Consider the following 20361-nt stretch of genomic DNA (forward strand, 5'->3'; position numbering starts at 1 on the left):
GATGGGATATTATGTTTTAATTACTTTCAGGATTTGTAAAGAAAATCTAAATAACAACACCACAACAATACAAACAGAACTCCTCTATCCATCAGCAAAATGGGAATCAGAGAAGGCAGGATATAATGTTAAAGAGATGTTCTGGTAAAAAGATGTGAAGAGTAATCTTGGTACCATTTACAACATGACTAAAGGAATTATAGGGGATGTTATGGCTTTAGGGGGCAGTGCAGGACGCAGGGATCCCAAAATCAGCAAATAGGTCACACAGCCGCCCCCTCAGGGCCTGCATTACATTAATGCTGCTGGGAAAATACAATGTGAACCATTCTGACAGAAGTATCAAATAAAACAGAACATATGCTGCATGAACCCAATGTAGATTGTTATAACCAGCAGTCACCCATACAAGTTACTGGGACCTCTACCCACATCATTACTTAACATGTAAATCACTTAATTTCTTTCTTTTCTGGAGGATTATGAAACTGTTACACATCAGTATTAATGGAACCAAATATAACCTGATCAAATCTATCAAATCCCCATGATGATTGCTACAGAAGGGGAATTGGACACGTCCCTCCCTCTCAAGCAGATCTGTGTGCGCGTGGACCGGCAGTATCTCCATCTAAAGGAAGCCATTCTCATCCGCTTGTTTAGGTTACTGAAGCTTTCCTGCCATGTCATCGGAGCGCATCTTCTGGTTGGAGGAAACAAAGTAAGAGGAAAAGGTGACTTCAAAGTCAGTACGTGGAGCAAGGACTTTTACCACAGCAAGAAAGGGATGACCATAAACCCTATGGGAGTGTTGTAGACATCTAGGCACAATTCTTAGTTCTAGTGATATTGTGTGTAGATGTAAACTCTGCACATATCGCCTTCTTAGAAACCAATCCCAACATCTTTCACTAGCTGTACCTCTTGCGTCGTACTTCTTCCTGGAACAAGGGAGGACCAATAAGAGGTTTATTCTTTGTCAGGATCCATCGATAGATCTGAATGGTAACCCAGGGGCCCATGATACTGTGCAAGGAAAAAGAATAACAAGATATTACAAGGTTCTATGGAGCAGGTAAGTGGATATTCCCAGTACTCCACAGTAACATGCGTCACTTACTTAGTGGGGATAATAGATATTCCCTTCCATTGCTGGTAATGTGGACGGCCGTTAGAGGGGTCATCGGTCCCGCCTGCAATATCAGACGTACCATACAGCAAGTATTAGTTTACATAAAGGAAAGGCAATACGCATAGGAAAATCATGCTTCTACAGTTTGGGCTGACCACCAGGGGGAGCAAACTGAAAGGCTGTAAAGCAGAACCCTATAATTTCACTGATATGAGCAGAGGTGAAGATCTGAAAAGCGTCAGAAGTCTATGTGCTGTATTACACAGCCTGTTCACAAATGTAAACGAGTGCCAATCTGCTCGCCTATTACACCGCTCGATAATCATGCAGCAAGGGTTGTATAAGTATTGTTAGCGATGTCCGTGCAGCCCTTGCTGTATATAGTAAATAATAAAGTATATCTGTTTCCTCCCAGTTACCTGCTCCCAGTGTTCTTCTCGCTTCTGCCCCCAGACGCTGCTGGAACTTCAGAGATGGTCCCTGAAATAACAGATCGCTCAGCCAATCACTGGCTGAGACAGGACAGCACCGCAACCAGTGATTGGCTGAGTGGCCTGTCACTTCAGGGTTGTAGCAGCCTCAGGAGCTGACCGTGCTCCATGAATGGTGAAAGGCAGTGATAACTCCGATTCTGCCAATTTAGCAATATATGTACCTATATACAACACCCCCAGCAAGGAAAGGTAAAGTCCTGTCACTAACAGGCTACAGTTATATATATAGGCCCCAATTTCTGCAGACCCCCTAGGTTTCAGTCTAGTCACCCTTATGGATACTACAGTGGACACTACAGTCATGGCCAAAAGTTTTGAGAGTGAGACAAATATTATATTTTCCCATGATCTGCTGCCCTCTGGTTTTTATGTGTGTTTGTCAGATGTTTTTTATCACATACAGAAATATAATTGCAATCATATTATGAGTAACAAAAGCTTATAGTGACAGCTAGAATGAGTTACTGCAGCAAGTCAATATTTGCAGTGTTGACCCTTTTTCTTCAGGACCTCTGCAATTCTCCCCGGCTGCTCTCAATCAACTTCTGGACCAAATCCTGACTGATAGCCGTCCATTCTTGCACAATCAATGCTTGCATTTTGTCAGAATTTGTTGGTTTTTGTTTGTCCACCCGTCTCTTGATGATTGACCAGATTCAGATCTGGGGAGTTTCCAGGCCATGGACCAAAAATCTCTATGTTTTGTTCCCTGAGCCATTCAGTTATCACATTTGCTTTATGGCAAGGTGCTCCATCATGCATCAAGGCATTGTTGATCGACAAACTGCTCTTGGACGGTTGGGAGAAGTTGCTCTTGGAGGACATTCTGGCACCATTCTTTATTCATGGCTGTTTTTAGGCAAGACTGTGAGAGAGCCGATTCCCTTGGCTGAGAAGCAACCCCGCACATGAATGGTTTCAGGATGCTTTACACTTGGCATGATACAAGACTGGTGGTAGCACTCACCTCTTCTCCGAATAAGCTGTTTTCCAGATGTCCCAATCGGAAAGGGGATTCATCAGAGAAAATGACTTTACCCCAGTCCTCAGCAGTCCACTCCCTGGACCTTTTGCAGAATATGGCTATGTTCACACTACGTATATGTCCGGCCGCATATTTTTGCGGCCGGACATATGCGTGTTAAACTCCGGCCGGGGATTTACGCAAGTTGCGGCCGGCTACGTACGGACCGCGAACTTACGCCCGCAGTGTACTTACACTCCCCGAGCGCCCTACGCAGCGATCTGACAGCGGTCTTTTACTTGGAAATCTTCGCCTAGCCCCGGACACCCCACAGAACCTTTTGGATCGGCAAAGAAAAGTGGAAAAATAAAAAAATCACCACTACGTACGGGACCGCATGTTACGCTACGGGCGTAAGTTACGGCATTTTCGTCCTCAAACAATGGACTGGTTCATTTTTTACGGCGCCGCGTATGATCCTGGCGTAAGTTCGTACGTAGTGTGAACTGTGCAGCCGTACATCGTATACTTTCCATTGTAAGCAAACTACGTAAATCTCTGGCCGCTTATTCACGGAACGCGCTACGTCCAGAGACTTACGTAGTGTGAACATAGCCTATCAGTCTGTCCCTAAAGTTTTTTCTGGAGAGCAGTGGCTTCTTTGCTACCCTCCTTGAGACCAGGCCTTGCTCCAGGAGTCTCCGCCTCACAGTGCGTGCAGATGCACTCACACCTGCCTGCTGCCATTCCTGAGCAAGCTCTGCACTGCTGGTAGCCCGATCCTGCAGGTGAAACACTTTTAAGAGACGGTCCTGGCGCTTGCTGGTCTTTCTTGGGCGCCCTGGAGCCTTTTTGGCAACAATGGAACCTCTCTCCTTGAAGTTCTTAATGATGCGATAGATTGTTGACTGAGGTGCAATCTTTCTAGCTGCGATACTCTTCACTGTTAGGCCATTTTTGTGCAGTGCAATGATGACTGCACATGTTTCTATAGAAATAACCATGGTTAACAGAAGAGAAACAATGATGCCAAGCACCAGCCTCCTTTTAAAGTGTCCAGTGGTGTCATTCTTACTTAATCATGACAGATTGATCTCCAGCCCTGTCCTCATCAACACCCACAACTGTGTTAATGGAGCAATCATTGAAACAATGTTAGCTGATCCTTTTAAGGCAGGGCTGCAATGATGGTGAAATGTGTTTTGGGGGATAAAGTTCATTTTCTAGGCAAATATTGACTTTGCAAGTAATTGCTGTTAAGCTGATCATTCTTTATAACATTCTGGAGTATATGCAAATTGCCATTTTAAAAACTGAAGCAGTAGACTTTGTAAAAGTTTATATTTGTATCTTTCTTAAAACTTTTGGCCATGACTTTACAGCCCTGCCTGGACTGAGAACAATACAACTTACATAGCTGCTTTATCACACTCCTCACGGGCCAACATACTGCACAGTCACGTAGTACACAGGACATGTAATGTATAAAGATATATCTGGTTGTGTTGCAGTTGAGATCTGAAAAAAAAGTAACACACTATCACTCACCCAATGCCTTACAAAGTTTTTTAAAAATTAGGTTAAAAACAATTCCTATCACAGTTAGAATATGTACAGTATACCATAAGAAATAATTATCCTTATGTCTACATTAGGGTTGGGTTATCATGATGGAGACAAATAGGTCTGTATCGGAGCTGAGGAGTACACAGTCGCCTGGAGTTTAGGTAAAACTTTGCTGTTAATGCAACTTTTGTGATAATGTTCTTTTACGGGAAATACATTTTCACTTTTTTCTACTAGAGAAAGACTGAGATTGTTTGCAGGAGTCTTAGGATTCTGAAGCTGCAGCGCGCGGGGCCCGGGAAGTATGCAGAGAGCAGGAGGAGCCCTGGAGCGTGGATAGGTAATGTCTACTGTTTGCAGAATTGTCAGTCACCGGTCACGCATCACTATTACACGTTGCAATGCATGGTCGACGGCTGATGATTTAAGGTTTGGGCCTAAAGCACAGATCAGCCAATAATTGTTTCATTGGCTGATTGTTGTGTGAACATTGAATCATTTAACCATGTTCCAGTTGTGGCTATCTTACACAAGCAGTGATCTCCTCCGGCACAGGACATGGCGTGTCTCAGCAAGGCCTGCATTGTTCTGCATTGAGGAAGGTCACAATTCGAAACCAATCCAGCAGACGTCTGACGATTCATACAGGACCAGGCGTGAAATATCACAAAAAGGGTCTGGCGGATGTTCTTAGGTGTGCACCTATTGCTATACATAACAGACAGCAGCAAGGCTTTTTGGCTCATTTCCTTCTGTGTAAAATAAAACATAGAAGAACATCAAACACAACTGCAGAAAATAATGATTTTTTTAAGGTCTTTCCTTGCCAATTAAAAAAGTTGAACATAAATAAATAAATAATTATTTTTCAGACATAAAATGGGCCAAAATAAGCACCAAGCACTTTTTTATGATATGTAATTAAAGTAAATGTGAATTGTCAGGCATTTTCCCGTAAAGTTCAATGCAATTCAGTGGGAAAAAGAGCAGATGGGCGAAAAACGCTGTCAATTAGAGATGAACGAGCTGGGCCGAAGAACCCAAACCACCGGCATTCGAATGCGCTGTCTTACCATTCTGTGGGGAAGGTGGAGACAGTCAGAATCCTGCTTGGAAAACAGGGACACAGCCTGTGACCTAGGAGACAGCCCAAGTCCCGCTTGGAAAATAGGGATAAAGCCTATGACCTAGGAGACAGCTCAAGTCCCTCCTATGACCTAGGCTGTATTCCTGTTTTCCAGGCGACACTTGGGCTGTCTCCACCCTCCCCACAGAAGACAACAAGATTCAAATGCCGTTGGTTCGGCTTTGTACGAACCCAAGCGTCAGCCCGGCTCGCTCATATCTACTGTCAACAAAATCTAAGAGCAATGTTCTGCACCAAGGCTAAGGGCCCTTTTCCACGGGAGCAATAATCGTCCGAATCGGTCCCATTTGGCCTGATTCGGACGATTATCGCTCGGTGGAATAGAGAAAACGATCAGCCTATGATCGTGTCATCGGCTGATCGTTTATTTAGGGCCGGACATAAAATCATCGGTCCCCCACTGCGCATGGCTACTGTGGAATAGCGGTGCGCGACCTACGATTTGAGAAGCACCATACTTTACCTGTCGGGGCTTCTCCTCCGCTCCTCCTTCCTCCCCGGGTCCCGCTCGCAGCATCAGCAGCTCCGGAGTGGCCTGACTGAGCTGTCAGACGCTCAGCCAATCACTGGCCAGGACCGCCGCGGCCAGTGATTGGCTGAGCTTTCTGACAGCTCAGTCAGGCCGCACCGAAGCTCATGCTACACCGCGGGACCCGGGGAGGAAGACGGAGCGGAGGGGAAGCCCGGACAGGTAATGTATTGCGTAACGATGTCTCTAGCAGATCTGCACTCGTTTACATCATTGCTCAGCCCGTGGAATAGGGCCCTAACATACTATACGTGGTGATTGATTCCATTACTCCGTTATCAAGATCAGTGACCTCCACCTGTGATTCCCAGCATGCCCAGACATCGACAGTCCAGGCAAAAAAAAAGAAGAAAAAAAGAAAAAGAAAAAATTGGTCAGCTCTCCTAGAACACCATTCACACTAGGCAGGAGCACTTTGCCATGGCTGAAATTGCAAACACACAAAAACAAAGAGAAATGCAACAGCAAGATACAGACCCACCACAGACATGAAAATAGTTAAAAGCAGCCCCGCCAACTGCTAAAAAAAATTCCCACAAAAATAATGAGTCTCTTGGTTACTATTTGCAAACAGCGTAAACTGCCTCACCACGATAAGGTGGACTCATATCGAGGCAGACCCTACACTGTAATGGCCTCTCCATGGCGTGTAATACGCCTATGCGCTGGGCATGCAAGATCCGTCTAATACCTGCAAAAATAATTGCACCACCTGGGTGAGACAGGTGGAGTGCACAACCAAATAGAGGTAGCCACTCCCCCAACTGGAACACAGAAAAAAATAAAAAATTTTCATGTCTGTGGCGGGTCTGTATCTTGCTGTTGCGGTGAGCGGTTGCATTTTTCTGTGTTTTTGTGTGTTTGCAATTTCAGCCATGGCAATGTGCTCCTGCCTAGTGTGAACGGTGTTCTAGGAGAGCTAACCAATTTTTTCTTTTTTTCTGTGTTCCAGTTGGGGGAGTGGCTGCCTCTATTTGGTCGTGCTCTCCTGTCTCACCCAGGTGGTGCAATTATTTTTGCAGGTATTAGACGGATCTTGCATGCCCAGAGCATAGGCGTACTATACACCATTACAATGTAGGGTGTGCCTCGATATGAATCCACCTTATCGTGGTGAGGCAGTTTACGCTGTTTGCAAATAGTAACCAAGAGACTCATTATTTTTGTGGGAATTTTTTTTGGCATTTGGGGGGGGGGGGGGGGGGGTGGAGGGGGGGCTGCTTTTAACTATTTTCATGTCTGTGGTGGGTCTGTATCTTGCTGTTGCGGTGAGCTGTTGCATTTTTCTGTGTTTTTGTGTGATTGACTGTCCAGGCATCATGGGAGTTTAGTTGTGTAACAGCTGGAGGACCACAGGTTGGGATTGCATTGTGTTACAGTTGAGGATTTATATTTTACGTAAACCGGAGAAAAAGCAGGGGCAATCTATTCCCATGCAGCCTGGGTGAGAACTGTGTCATTGAGCCACAATTCCGCCATACAGCTTGAACAGAATCTCTTCTATAGATACTATTTCAGAACATGAGACGTTGTGTTCGGATTCATAAAAATGGCATTTGATAACAGGATAGGATTACAAAAAGGGACGTCCCAAACAATGCCGGTACACTGAATAACTGATCTGTTTTACCTGCATGTTCTTATGGCGATCTTTACCCAGGTTCCAGGCGACAGGACAGTCCTGGTCCTTGCAATTCTTCCAATGTGAAATGATCCGACGCACGGCAGGGCATTCGGGAACTATGGATAACAAATAATGGTTCAAACCATCTTATCAAAGATAAAACTATAACTATTAACTTCTTAACAACCACTCCATCTACAGATACCATTTAGGTGACTTCAGTTTTACAACATAATAGAAAAGGATTAAAGGAACAGGTGCCCCCCCCCCCCTCCCCTCAAGTCACTGATTGGCTTAGTGGGCGATAGCTCAGCCGGGTACATGACGTTGCAGCTAGAAGAGCTGCAGGACACCGATGGCTGTCACAGGGACCTGAGAGTGGTGCTACAGGAAACGAGGATAGGCAAGTTTACTTTATAATTTTCCCGCACCCTCCTGCCTGTCTGACTTTTTTTCTATTTGACGGGACTTCTCCATTAAGGCTTTACCTACACACTGTTAAAATAATGGCCGTTACATGATGGCCGTCCAACAGATACGGATGTCATTTTAACAGTGTGTGTGAATATAGCTTAATTGTGACTTTTAGACAGATTTTGCAGTTGGATCTAACAAAGGGGGTGTGGCTTTAGCAAAAGGGGTGTGGCTTCTGTATAAAAAGGAGGGTGGTTTAAAAGTGTCACATTTTTTGCTTGTGATTTTGGTTTATAATCTTTCTGGGCCTTATTTAGATTATATTTGTGGCCCTCTGCTTCACCTCTATCGGTTGGGTTTCTCTTTGTAGGCAATTAAGGTGGTGATCTTTCTAGAGACACACACATTTATCTGCTGGACTGTGTTGTATTACTGACCTCGGCCTGTGCCCCGGATTTCCATCTGCCTCTGTAATTTAGTTCAGGTTCCTCCTGGACTCTCCGACCTTGGCTCAGTTTTTGTCTTTGTTTTGTGATATTGTTCCTAAGGTATTCACCTGGTTTGGACCTGACTTGAGTCCTTATGCCTATCCCTCCCGCTGTTATAGGAAGGGACCTTTGCCCAGTTGTGGCCACTGTTTAGGGCAGTCGTCAGGTAGGCAGGGACTGAGGGAGGGTTTAGTTTAAATGCTGCACTCACTCTTTTCCCCTTCTGACATCTCTAAACTTAGACTAGACAGTCTCAGATACCTTAGATCTAGCAATCAGCCAAATATGGTTTAATAAATCTGGTGTATTTGGAGATTGTCCACCAAGTTTGTTCTATCTCAGAAATAGACAGTAGTTAGAATGTGTGTAAAAATAATAATAAAATAAATCCTTTACTGTTAAAAAAAAGTTTTAAATTATTTGTTGGGTATATTCACAATCCACATGTAAATTCATCGTTATAAAATGTAAAAATCTACATCAGTTTAACCAGTACAAGTAAAAAAAAAAACAGATGTGCTAAGGACCAAAAAGTATGGTATTAAAGGGTTAAAGGGAACCTGTCACCCCCCGTGCCAGGTGACAGGCTCCCGACCCCCTGTTAGAGCACCCTCTACTCACCTAATACCGCCAGGTCCCGCTTCTGGAGATGGTCGGGTCACGGAGATATCGGCGCCCGAAGCCCGACGCGCGCGCTCCTCAGTCCAACGCTCATAGAGAATGATGGAGCGCTGGACTCTCCTGTCATTCTCTATGAGTGTTGGACTCATCTGAGGAGCGCGCGCGCCAGGCTTCGGGCGCCGATATCTCCGTGACCCGACCATCTCCAGAAGAGGGAACCGGCGGGATCACGTGAGTATAGGGGGCTCTAATGGGGGGTCAGGAGCCTGTCACCCTGTCACCAGGGGTGACCGGTCCTCTTTAACTAGTGCAAACACATAAACATTAGGGGCTTCCTCAGTATTCACCAGTGAAAATTCCCGAGCTCAGGGGAAAATTCCCATTGCAGTATTAGGCTATGTTCACACTACGTAAAAGTATGTCCGTACTTTGTGCGGAGTGAAACATAGTCTATTGTTCTATGAGATCCCGACATCGTATACGCTCCGACCGGGAACCCGTGCGGCGCCGCAAAGAACTGACATGTTAGTTTTCCGCGGCCGCAATTCAGTGAATTGCGGCCATAGGAAACCCTGTTCACAGTTTACACAATGAAGCGAGCGGCAACATCCGCTTGCTTCATTGTGTCCTATGGGGAGCTCTGATGCGGGCGCACGCTGATGCGCCCGCATCAGAACCCTGCGGCCCAAAAGATCATCCGGCCGGTACTGCAGTACTGGCCGGATGATCTGTGCAGAGACCTTTCATTCCGTGACCAGGCCGGGGTCACGGAATGGCCGGTCTCTTACATTGTGTGAACATAGCCTAAAGGCCCTATTCCACCGGACGATTATCGTTTGCATAATCGTTAACGATTTCAAACGACCGCTATTGCGAAAGACCTGAAAACGTTCACTTATTTCCATGGAACGATAATCGTTACTTATGATCGTAATTGCGATAATTTTTTCTTTGCTATTTATTCGCTATTGCGTTCGTATCTATTGCGAACGACCGAACGATGTCTTATTCAATGCGAACGATTTGCAAACGTTTTGCGAACGAGCAACGATAAAAATAGGTCCAGGTCTTATAAAGCGACCAACGATTTCTCGTTCGGTCGTTAATCGTTAACTGCATTTCAACCGAACGATTATTGTTTAGATTCGAATGATTTAACGATAATCTGAACGATAATCGTCTGGTGGAATAGGGCCCTAAGGCGGGAGTAGAGCCTCAACTGCATCCCACAGGAAGCCTGCAGACCCCTCAGGACCACACTGGTATTAACAGAATACATAAAATATAATGTGCATTGTCTTACTCTTGCAGGACATCCCTGCTGTGCAGTACTTCATGTGGCTGAGCATGGCGTCCACGCTGTGGCACAGGGGCAGATCCATGGGAAGTTGGTGAAACACACACTCATGACATCTGTGTTTGCGGAACAGGGTGATCAGCTGAATGTTGAGGTGGTAACAAATGGAGTCTGAAAAAGATCTCACCTCTGCCTGTAAAAGTAACTGAATAGAGACAAGACATTTACTTAAGATAAAATGGTCCCTCACAACAACGTCACTTCATAACTTGTTCGAGGGGTTGTCCCATGTTATAGGATAGGGGATAACTATCTGATCACTGGGGGTCCAAGCTGGCAGACATAGCTGAATACAGTCTTAAGGCCGTATTACATGGCCCAATGATCAGGGGAAGCCAGCGCCAACCTGTCAGCTCAGCACTCGCCTCCCCCTTGTTCCCTGCTTGCTGCCTGTGCTATTACATACACAGGCAGCGAGGGGAAAGCAGTGGAAGGGGCTGCCCGAACGATAATTGTTCAGTGTAACAGGGCCATTAGCCTTAGTATTTAGTCTTGAGAAGAGACGTATAAGGGGAGATAAGATCAACTTATTTAAGTATATAAACGGAAGGGTGGAAAGATGTTCCAGGTAAAACCCACTCAAAAGACAAGGTGGAACTCCATCCACCTATAGAAAAATAGGTTCAATTTACAGAACTTTGTATCTGTGGAGTCATCCCAGCAAATCATGCTATATTGATATTGGTCTGATTCGACATATAATTGCTCTGTAAAATAGGTCCTTAAGATGCACCAAACTTTAGCCATGGACCTTCAGGCCAAATTGGTTTCAAAGATTAGACAAGTCTAAACTTTATCTAGACAGTCTACGGATATGCTAAACTACATGAGCCACTTTGCTAAATCTTCCACATCCTTGCCGATTATTGGCAGCGAGGGTTCCTGCTTGCAGATAATCGGTCTGTGTAAAAGGGCCCTTAAGGCCCTATTACACCACCGATAATCAGCCTATTTGGTTGATTACCGGCTGTTCCGGGTGGTAATCACTTGGCGTAATAGGTCATGTTAAAAGGCAACGATCAGCCAACACGCACAATGCATATCGGCACATCATTGTCTTTTAATGTATTGCATCAAAACAATAACAATAATGATGGTTCGCGCAATAGGAGTGGGGGCCGCAGACTGCAGCTCTCTCCAATCTGCCACCCAAATGAAAGAGGGATAGTCTGGGTCACCACTCCCGCAGTTTCCTGCTCGCTGGAATGAGGAGGGGAATGAGGAGGAAGCCGCACTCGCTTCCTCCTCTTAACTGTGCAGTCTAATACGGCCCTAAGACTATCAATATTCTAGGTAGCAGACAGCATCCAGTGTATATTGGTTTTCATAGTGTGATTCTTGTTTTTACATTTATATTTTACATTTCCATTACCTGAATCTTCTGTTTGCGATCTTTACTTAGATTCAAAGCAACGGGGCACTCTTCCTTTCTGCAAGCCCTCCAATGTGACATGATTTCCCTTGCAGAAGGACAATCGGGAACTATGGATAAAATGTATAATATGAAGTCAGCTGAATAAGTGTACGCTCCCCATATATATGTATGGGCACGGCTCAAAAACGGCTGCATCCCTGCCATATGCAGCGACCATTTGAAGGGCAGAGCAAGATGCAGGCATCCAAGGTATGGAAAAAGGAGATACAGTAGAGTGTCGCTGTGCCAAGAAAAACACACCTCTTTCACCGGTCTGTATCCTACCAGTATTATTGTACCTCCATCAGATGCTGTCTGATGTTTTTTTATTAATATTTATTTGAAGTGCGTTAGAAGAGGGGTAGTCTTATACGGTGAGTATATCCCAAACTCTATATTTTTACTGGAAAACTTGGGGGTCGTTTTATACGCCCAGTCGTCTTATATGACGGATAATACGGTATATAAATATACCAATCATAAGTTCCATGATGGTGATCTTACTTTGACAGGACATCCCGGCCCGGCAATGCTTCATGTGGCTCAGCGTGGCATCCATGCTGGGACATAAGGGTATCACACTGTACTTAGTGATGCTCTCTGTTTCCTCACATTTGTCACATTTGTGGTGGTGGAGCAGGATGACCAGCTGCTCAAAGAGGAATCTGCACCGCCGCATGACTGTCTGCAAAACGGAAGGAAGCAGAAGAGAGGGAAAAATGAAACTTAACAGTAATAAGAATACAAAGAACACCACCAAACACATGGAGAAGACCAACAAAGTGATTTATTTGTAACTAGACTATAAGGTAATAAAACATTATATAATAAAGTCTGCCGCCATATATTTAGAGCATAGTTTTACTAGAGATGACAGTCTGTTGCAACTTCAACTGTACTAGCAATGTTGCTAGATAGCAGAACTTAAAGGGGATCGCCAATTTAACTAAGCTCCCCTGGACCAGAGCCACCGCCCAAGTGCGTTTGTTTTCCCTGATCACATGATGTCCCGTCTCACCTGAGGACTTTCTGAAGCTGCTGCAGCCTCAGTGATTGGCTGCAATAGGTATGGAACATTATCAGGAGACGTGGGACAGGGGTGGACCGGCACATTAGCACAGGTCTGGATGAGGTGAGTTTATAAAATGATAGGCTTAGCATGCAGCAGATAAATTGGAGAATTGTCATTTCTATAAATTACTAAAGGTAAAGGCTAGTGTAGAAAGCAATGGCCTTGTTTCTTTAAAGTAGTCTCCCAGACCTTCTGGCAGCAGCTATATAGGCAAAAATAAAATATAAAGTCGTAATTCACATAAATACATCTTTAAAATAAAGCAAGAAAAGGCAAAAATAAATAGGATATAAGGGAAGTCAGTGTAAATCAGGGGTCGGTTACATACAGAGGTGTCACAATGGAGATGTCGATAAACACTAAGAAGTGAGAGAGAAGGAGAAGTCCCACAGGCCGATCACACGTCTATTCACTGTTACGTGTCAGTTTTGCTTTCTGTTTTGCAGCCGCACTGTTTATCTTTTATTTTATCACCTCATTCGCACACTAGGGGGTTTCTGCTACAAACATTTAGAGGATTTCCAGGACCATAAATGTCTGATAGGAGGGGGTCACCTCTGTATGAGGAGAACATCAGGCATGTATAGCAATCTCTACAGTACATTCTAACTCTGCCAGGATATGGCAATCGCCTCGCCATCACCCCATATATTCAGAGCAGATGTCTCCTGAAGATGACTCTGTCCATATATCCTATTAGGGCAGATAGATGTGATAGGACAGGAGACACCCAGCTCTGCTACATCCACATAACTGCTGTCATGGCAGATCCCTTCAGGGTCAATTCACACTATACTTGCAGTGTATATGAGAGGTGTATACTGGGGGGATTCGTCCAACAGGTATCACTGTATAGTAATATACGTCACCTATAGGCTCCCATGTTATAAGAAGGCTTCCTGATGGACATGGCACATGGACCCTACAAAGATACCCAAACCCATCAGACCCAGAGCGAGGATTTTATGTGCTCCCTCTCCTAGGAGACGATCCCTTTGAGATACACAGGACACATGAAGCAAATACAGACATTAATAAACGAACTCACCAGATCTCTGCTCATGAGGAGATCCATCTCCTGTGTCTTCAGTCAGTGACTATCTTCCCTAAAATGAAAGCACATTTCCTATATGAGTCACCAGATCACTAAGACAACACCTTAACCAGACGTCCTTGTGTGCAGTCACAGCCCTATATATTATATACAGAGGTTTTTACTTAAAGGGAACTTGTCACCCCCCCCCCCCCCCCCCCCGTGCCATTGTGTGAAGGCCGCCCAAACCCCTGCTAGAGCCCCAGATACTTACCCCATCTCGCCAAGTCCAGTTCCTAGAGCCGGTCTAGGGACAGAGACATCACTGTCGGAAGTCAGACACCCATAGAGAATGGGGGGGGGGGGGGGTGACAGGTTTCCTTTAAAACTGCACAGCAAACCTCACTTTACAGTCTGATTAAAAGGGTACGCTGGCCTTTTACTTTTAATATAATGCTGCCCTTGTATACAACACAATAAAGAGTCTATCCTTACCCAACCACACTCCCCCGGGGTCCTCCTGCGGAGTCTTTCGGACCCACATTGAACGCTCCCGCTGCCAATTTAGAGACAGACTATTTTGGGCAGTCACAGCTGGCTCAGCCAATCACTGGCCAAGGCGCTACCCAACCTCAGTCAGTGATTGGCTGAGCCAGCTGTGACTGCCTAAAAGAGTCCGTCTCTAAATTGGCTTGGTGGGCTGTCACTGCTGAGAGTGGGAGCATTCAGCAGGTGACCTGAAGATGTGCGGGGAGGACTCCGGGGACCATGGTTAGGTAAGTATAGCATGTTTATAATGTTGTATATAAGAGCAGCACTATATAAAGAGTACCCCTTTAACCCTTTAAGGACATGGCCCATTTTCGTTTTTACGTTTTCGGTTTTTCCTCCTTGTGTTTAAAAGGTCATAGCACTTGCATTTTTCCACCTAGAAACCCACATGACCCCTTATTTTTTGCGTCACTAATTGTACTTTGCAATGACAGGCTGAATTTTTGCATAAAGTACACTGCGAAACCAGAAAAAAATTCGAAGTGTGGTGAAATTGAAAAAATAAACGCATTTCTTTTATTTGGGGGAAATGTGTTTTTACGCCATTCACCCTGGGGTAAAACTGACTTGTTATGCATGTTCCTCAAGTCGTTACGATTAAAACGATATATAACATGTATAACTTATATTGTATCTGATGGCCTGTAAAAAATTCAAACCGTTGTTAACCAATATACGTTCCTTAAAATCGCTCCATTCCCAGGCTTATAACGCTTTTATCCTTTGGTCTATGGGGCTGTGCGAGGTGTCATTTTTTGCGCCATGATTTGATCTTTCTATCGGTACCTTGATTGCCCATATACGTCTTTTTGATCGCTTTTTATTACATTTTTTCTGGATTTGATGCGACCAAAAATGCGCAATTTTGCACTTTGGGATTTTTTTGCGCTGACGCCGTTTACCGTACGAGATCAGGAATGTGATTAATTAATAGTTCGGGCGATTACGCACGCGGCGATAGCAAACATGTTTATTTATTTATTTATTTGTTTACTTTTATTTAAAACCTGGGAAAAGGGGGGTGATTCAGACTTTTATTAGGGGAGGGGGCTTTTTACTATTAACAACACTTTTTTTTTTTTTTTTTTACACATATACTAGAAGCCCCCCTGGGGGACTTCTAGTATATACACTTGGATCTCTCATTGAGATCTCTGCAGCATAGATATGCTGCAGAGATCCATGAGATCGGCACTCGTTTGCTTTCGGCTGCTGCAGCCGGAAGTAAACGAGTGCCGAGCCGAGGACGGCGCCATCTTGGACGCGTCCCCGGCCGGCATCAGTAACGGAGATCGCTCCTCCGGGACAAGGTCCCGGAGGAGCGATCTCCCCCACTAGACACCAGGGAAACGTTGCCTCCGGTAATCGGAGGCAGCTGTCAACTTTGACAGCTGCCTCCGATTAGCTAATTAGCGGGCACGGCGATCAGACCGTGCCCGCTAATAGCGGCGGTCCCGGGCTACACGCGGCACCCGGGATCGCGGCACTTCAAAGCGGGGCCGCCGCGCGGCCCCGCTTTGAAGTGCAAGTGAGGACATAGGACGTACCGGTACGTCCTATGTCCTTAAGAGGTTAAAGACTTGTATGTGTCTGTAAACTGATCCAAGCACAAACACTACCTGACTACATTTGGGCCATTGAAGTAAATGCAGTCCATGCCTGTCTGTGCACATGTACCTCAGCATGACAATTTGACAGGGGTGACGGTTGTGGTGTGAATGCGGCCTAACATGTACCTGATACTTTGTGTGTTACTGCATTAAATCCTTAGTTATAGTCTTATGTGTATTGATATAACTATAGTTATATGAATACACATTCATCATGATGGAGTCTCGTTTACATAAGCTTGTTCAGTCTGTGCAATGTGGACAGATGAGTGTACCTGGCCTCACACAGCCCAGCGGGGTCGCGAAGCAGTAAGACAGTTTCGGAGGCACAGGGAGAGGTAAGTTAAGCTTGTTCCTTCCTGCCCTTGCCTTATGGAAATTTTTAAATAGCGCCGGACCCTTCCTTTCAGGCCTCTTTCACACATCCGCTTATTCTGTCTGCATTTGCAGACCTGCAAATAAATATGACCCATTAATTTCTATGGTGCCATAAACAAACCTGCACGTGTTACCGGTATGTGTTGGGGCTCGGAAACGCACCTCAAAGAATATTGGTGAGCCATAATACAACCTGCATTTGTGGCACAGATTCCCTATCTGGAATGAAGGAGTCTGTGCAATAGGGGACAGATTGTACACAGCTGTGGGTGCACATCTGTAGTCCTGTCCGTAGCTGCGGGTCTGCGGGCAGGAATAAGGATGTGTGAATCGGGCCTAAGGGTATGTTCACATTGAATAAATCACCTCTCACAATGAATACAGGAGACTAAATACAGATAATGTATACAGCATCTTTTAACATATTCCCCTCATATGGTTCTTTATGTAAAAAAAAAAAAAGCTTTTAAGTCTTGGTCACTAGGTGTTTCACCTCCATGAAATCTGCTGTCCACCACTGTCGTTATGCTAAAAATGTCCCTAGTAACAGATACAACTAGTAAGTGGGGCAGAGCTTGCCCACTACTATATGCAGGAGACAGGGAGAGAGCCTGGGCTGTGTACCTGCAATGTACCTGAAATGTAAATCAAGGCTTCCCGCTGATCTCAGCAGCAGCTCAGTGCTTACTTGGTAACCCCTTCCTTGCTGTGATGTTCCCTTCTTTTTTACTCAAACAGCACAATATGAAGCCAGTGCGCCAGTAACTTCTCCTTTCCCATGGCATTTCTAGTACTGTATTGTAGCTCTTCCTCTAGCACAGGGTTAGCCTCTTCAGTGCACTTTCGCCAGAACTATATCATGGTATAGCAGAGAGGAGTAGGTGCTGTGATTGGCCAGGCAACTAACTGCTAGTGTGTTTACTGTTGGAAAACAAGAGGAGCCCCGGTCCTGCCCACTAAATCAGGTGTATAGGTGAGTGCACACACAGGGTGTCACATCCAGGTGTATAGGTGAGTGCACACACAGGGTGTCACATCCAGGTGTATAGGTGAGTGCACACACAGGGTGTCACATCCAGGTGTATAGGTGAGTGCACACACAGGGTGTCACATCCAGGTGTATAGGTGAGTGCACACACAGGGTTTCACATCCAGGTGTATAGGTGAGTGCACAAACTGGGTGTCACATCCAGGTGTATAGGTGAGTGCACACACAGGGTGTCACATCCAGGTGTATAGGTGAGTGCACACACAGGGTGTCACATCCAGGTGTATAGGTGAGTGCACACACAGGGTGTCACATCCAGGTGTATAGGTGAGTGCACACACAGGGTGTCACATCCAGGTGTATAGGTGAGTGCACACAGGGTGTCACATCCAGGTGTATAGGTGAGTGCACACACAGGGTGTCACATCCAGGTGTATAGGTGAGTGCACACACAGGGTGTCACATCCAGGTGTATAGGTGAGTGCACACACAGGGTGTCACATCCAGGTGTATAGGTGAGTGCACACACAGGGTGTCACATCCAGGTGTATAGGTGAGTGCACACACAGGGTGTCACATCCAGGTGTATAGGTGAGTGCACACAGGGTGTCACATCCAGGTGTATAGGTGAGTGCACACACAGGGGGTCACATCCAGGTGTATAGGTGAGTGCACACACAGGGTGTCACATCCAGGTAGGGCTGGGCGATTAATCGAATTAATTCAATTAATTCGCCCAGAGTGTTTGAATAGATTTGATTTTTTGTGAAAATCGTAAATTCGATTTTCACAAAAAATCATTGCGAGCGGGCCGGACGGTGCAGTACGCGGGCGGGCGGACAGTCCGGAGAGGGGCGGTGCGGGGCCGAGAGGGGCGGATCGGGTGGGAGTCTGGAGAGGGGCAGTATGGGGCTGGCGAGCGCTGGAGTAAGGCGAGGGGCGGGCAGTCCGGAGCTCCCCAGTGTCTGGTGGAGACAACAGGGACTGCAGGGTGATAGTGTCGCTGCGGGTCCTGGAGCTGTACAGTGGGGTCAGATCCCACTGTACAGCTCCAGGAATGACACTATGCTGCAGTCCCTGCTGCCTCCTCCAGAGACCGGGGAGCTGTAACTGTGGCTGACAGGGGAGCGGGATGCTGTGTGCCGGAGTGAGAGAAGCAGGGCTATGTGCACCAGTCACCTCCAGCCCCCCCCCTCGGTCCCCTTCCAGTTGCACCAGTCCCCCCCAGTCATCTCCAGTCCACCCTCTGTCACCTCCACCTCTCTCTCAGTCATTTCCAGTACCCCAAAGTTACCCCCAGCTGCCCTGTCCCCTCAGTCATTTCCAGTCCCCGTCAGTCATCCCCAGCTGCCCCAGTCCCCGTCAGTCATCCCCAGTCCCCTTCCAGTCATCCCCAGTCCCTGTCAGTCATCCCCAGCTGCCCCAGTCCCTGTCAGTCATCCCCAGCTGCCCCAGTCCCTGTCAGTCATCCCCAGCTGCCCCAGTCCCTGTCAGTCATCCCCAGCTGCCCCAGTCCCTGTCAGTCATCCCCAGCTGCCCCAGTCCCTGTCAGTCCCCCTCAGTCACAGGGGAGCACTGTTACACTGGGAAGCAATAAAGTTGTTGTCTCAAACATCATTAAAATAGTATCTGACGCTGTGAGAAAAATTTTGTTTATTTAGCAAAATAAAATAAAAAAATCGAGATTTAAATCGAGAATCGTCCAGATTTCTAAAAAAAAAATCGAGATTTTATTTTTTGGCCATATCGCCCAGCCCTACATCCAGGTGTATAGGTGAGTGCACACACAGGGTGTCACGTCCAGGTGTATAGGTGAGTGCACACACAGGGTGTCACATCCAGGTGTATAGGTGAGTGCACACACAGGGTGTCACGTCCAGGTGTATAGGTGAGTGCACACACAGGGTGTCACATCCAGGTGTATAGGTGAGTGCACACACAGGGTGTCACATCCAGGTGTATAGGTGAGTGCACACACAGGGTGTCACATCCAGGTGTATAGGTGAGTGCACACACAGGGTGTCACGTCCAGGTGTATAGGTGAGTGCACACACAGGGTGTCACATCCAGGTGTATAGGTGAGTGCACACAGGGTGTCACATCCAGGTGTATAGGTGAGTGCACACACAGGGTGTCACGTCCAGGTGTATAGGTGAGGGCACACAGAGTGTCACATCCAGGTGTATAGGTGAGTGCACACAGGGTGTCACATCCAGGTGTATAGGTGAGTGCACATTATAGAGTGTCACATCCAGGTGTATAGGTGAGTGCACATTATAGAGTGTCACATCCAGGTGTATAGGTGAGTGCACATTATACAGTGTCACATCCAGGTGTATAGGTGAGTGCACATTATACAGTGTCACATCCAGGTGTATAGGTGAGTGCACATTATAGAGTATGGTGTCCCCATTCCATCCCCCATAATGTCCAGACAGCCACATTGCCCCAGACCTGCAGCTGTATACAGAGGCAGACCTTGCATGGGCCAGTGCTTACACTAGGAGGGCGTTGTGGGTAACAGAATAGACTAAGTGAGGGACCTGGAGAGCGTAGCAGACATGATACATATATAATATAGAGCACAGCAGGCAGCCCGCCATATTACCTCATCAGCCTCTTCACCACACCACTAAGCCCCGCCCCCGGAGACCGCGCGCGCAGGGAGCGGGACCTGTTCCAGTCACACACGGGAGCGCTGCAAAAAACCGCGCACATAACAGTGAAGTAAGTAAAGACAAGACTCCATAGAAGAGGAGCCCGCCACCTGTTACCTCAGCTGCCACCTTACCCCTCAGCACCGTCCTGCTCCTCTGAGGTCGGCTCAGTTATGGCGGGAACCGTCCTCAGCGATCTGAGGTAACTTCCGTCAGGCGCGGATGGGACTCCTCTCTGTGTGGTGATGTAGCGCCCCCTACTGACGTGAGGCTCTTCGGCCGCTCCGGGATAGGAGCTTAGTGCGGATTTCATAAAATGGC

General features: G+C 46.4%; 1 protein-coding gene and 1 long non-coding RNA gene across 4 annotated transcripts in view; one reads left to right on the forward strand and one right to left on the reverse strand.

Annotated features, from left to right (window-relative positions):
* On the reverse strand, nucleotides 1-20345 carry LOC138801493 (uncharacterized). Of its 3 annotated transcripts, XM_069984385.1 has the most exons (12): nucleotides 20175-20345; nucleotides 19992-20081; nucleotides 13871-13928; nucleotides 12255-12435; nucleotides 11709-11818; nucleotides 10283-10481; nucleotides 7463-7572; nucleotides 4686-4908; nucleotides 4004-4108; nucleotides 1121-1193; nucleotides 922-1026; nucleotides 1-703 (listed from the first exon to the last, which is right to left on the reverse strand). In XM_069984385.1, the coding sequence occupies exons 3-12, from the start codon at nucleotides 13895-13897 to the stop codon at nucleotides 538-540; spliced, it is 1299 nt and encodes a 432-aa protein (XP_069840486.1). In that variant the 5' UTR covers nucleotides 13898-13928; nucleotides 19992-20081; nucleotides 20175-20345; the 3' UTR covers nucleotides 1-537. The 3 variants fall into 3 exon arrangements, with proteins under 3 accessions (XP_069840486.1, XP_069840485.1, XP_069840487.1); XM_069984384.1 differs by lacking the exon at nucleotides 19992-20081; XM_069984386.1 differs by lacking the exon at nucleotides 20175-20345 and having other exon boundaries at nucleotides 19992-20108.
* The window catches only part of LOC138801494 (uncharacterized), a 10879-nt gene continuing 10550 nt past the window's right edge, over nucleotides 20033-20361 (forward strand). Inside the window, exon 1 of the long non-coding RNA XR_011364624.1 lies at nucleotides 20033-20242. This is a non-coding gene — a long non-coding RNA (uncharacterized lncRNA). The remainder of the gene's footprint in view (nucleotides 20243-20361) is intronic.

Source organism: Dendropsophus ebraccatus, chromosome 9, assembly GCF_027789765.1.
Source record: "Dendropsophus ebraccatus isolate aDenEbr1 chromosome 9, aDenEbr1.pat, whole genome shotgun sequence".
In the NCBI taxonomy this organism is placed as follows: Eukaryota; Metazoa; Chordata; class Amphibia; order Anura; family Hylidae; genus Dendropsophus; species Dendropsophus ebraccatus.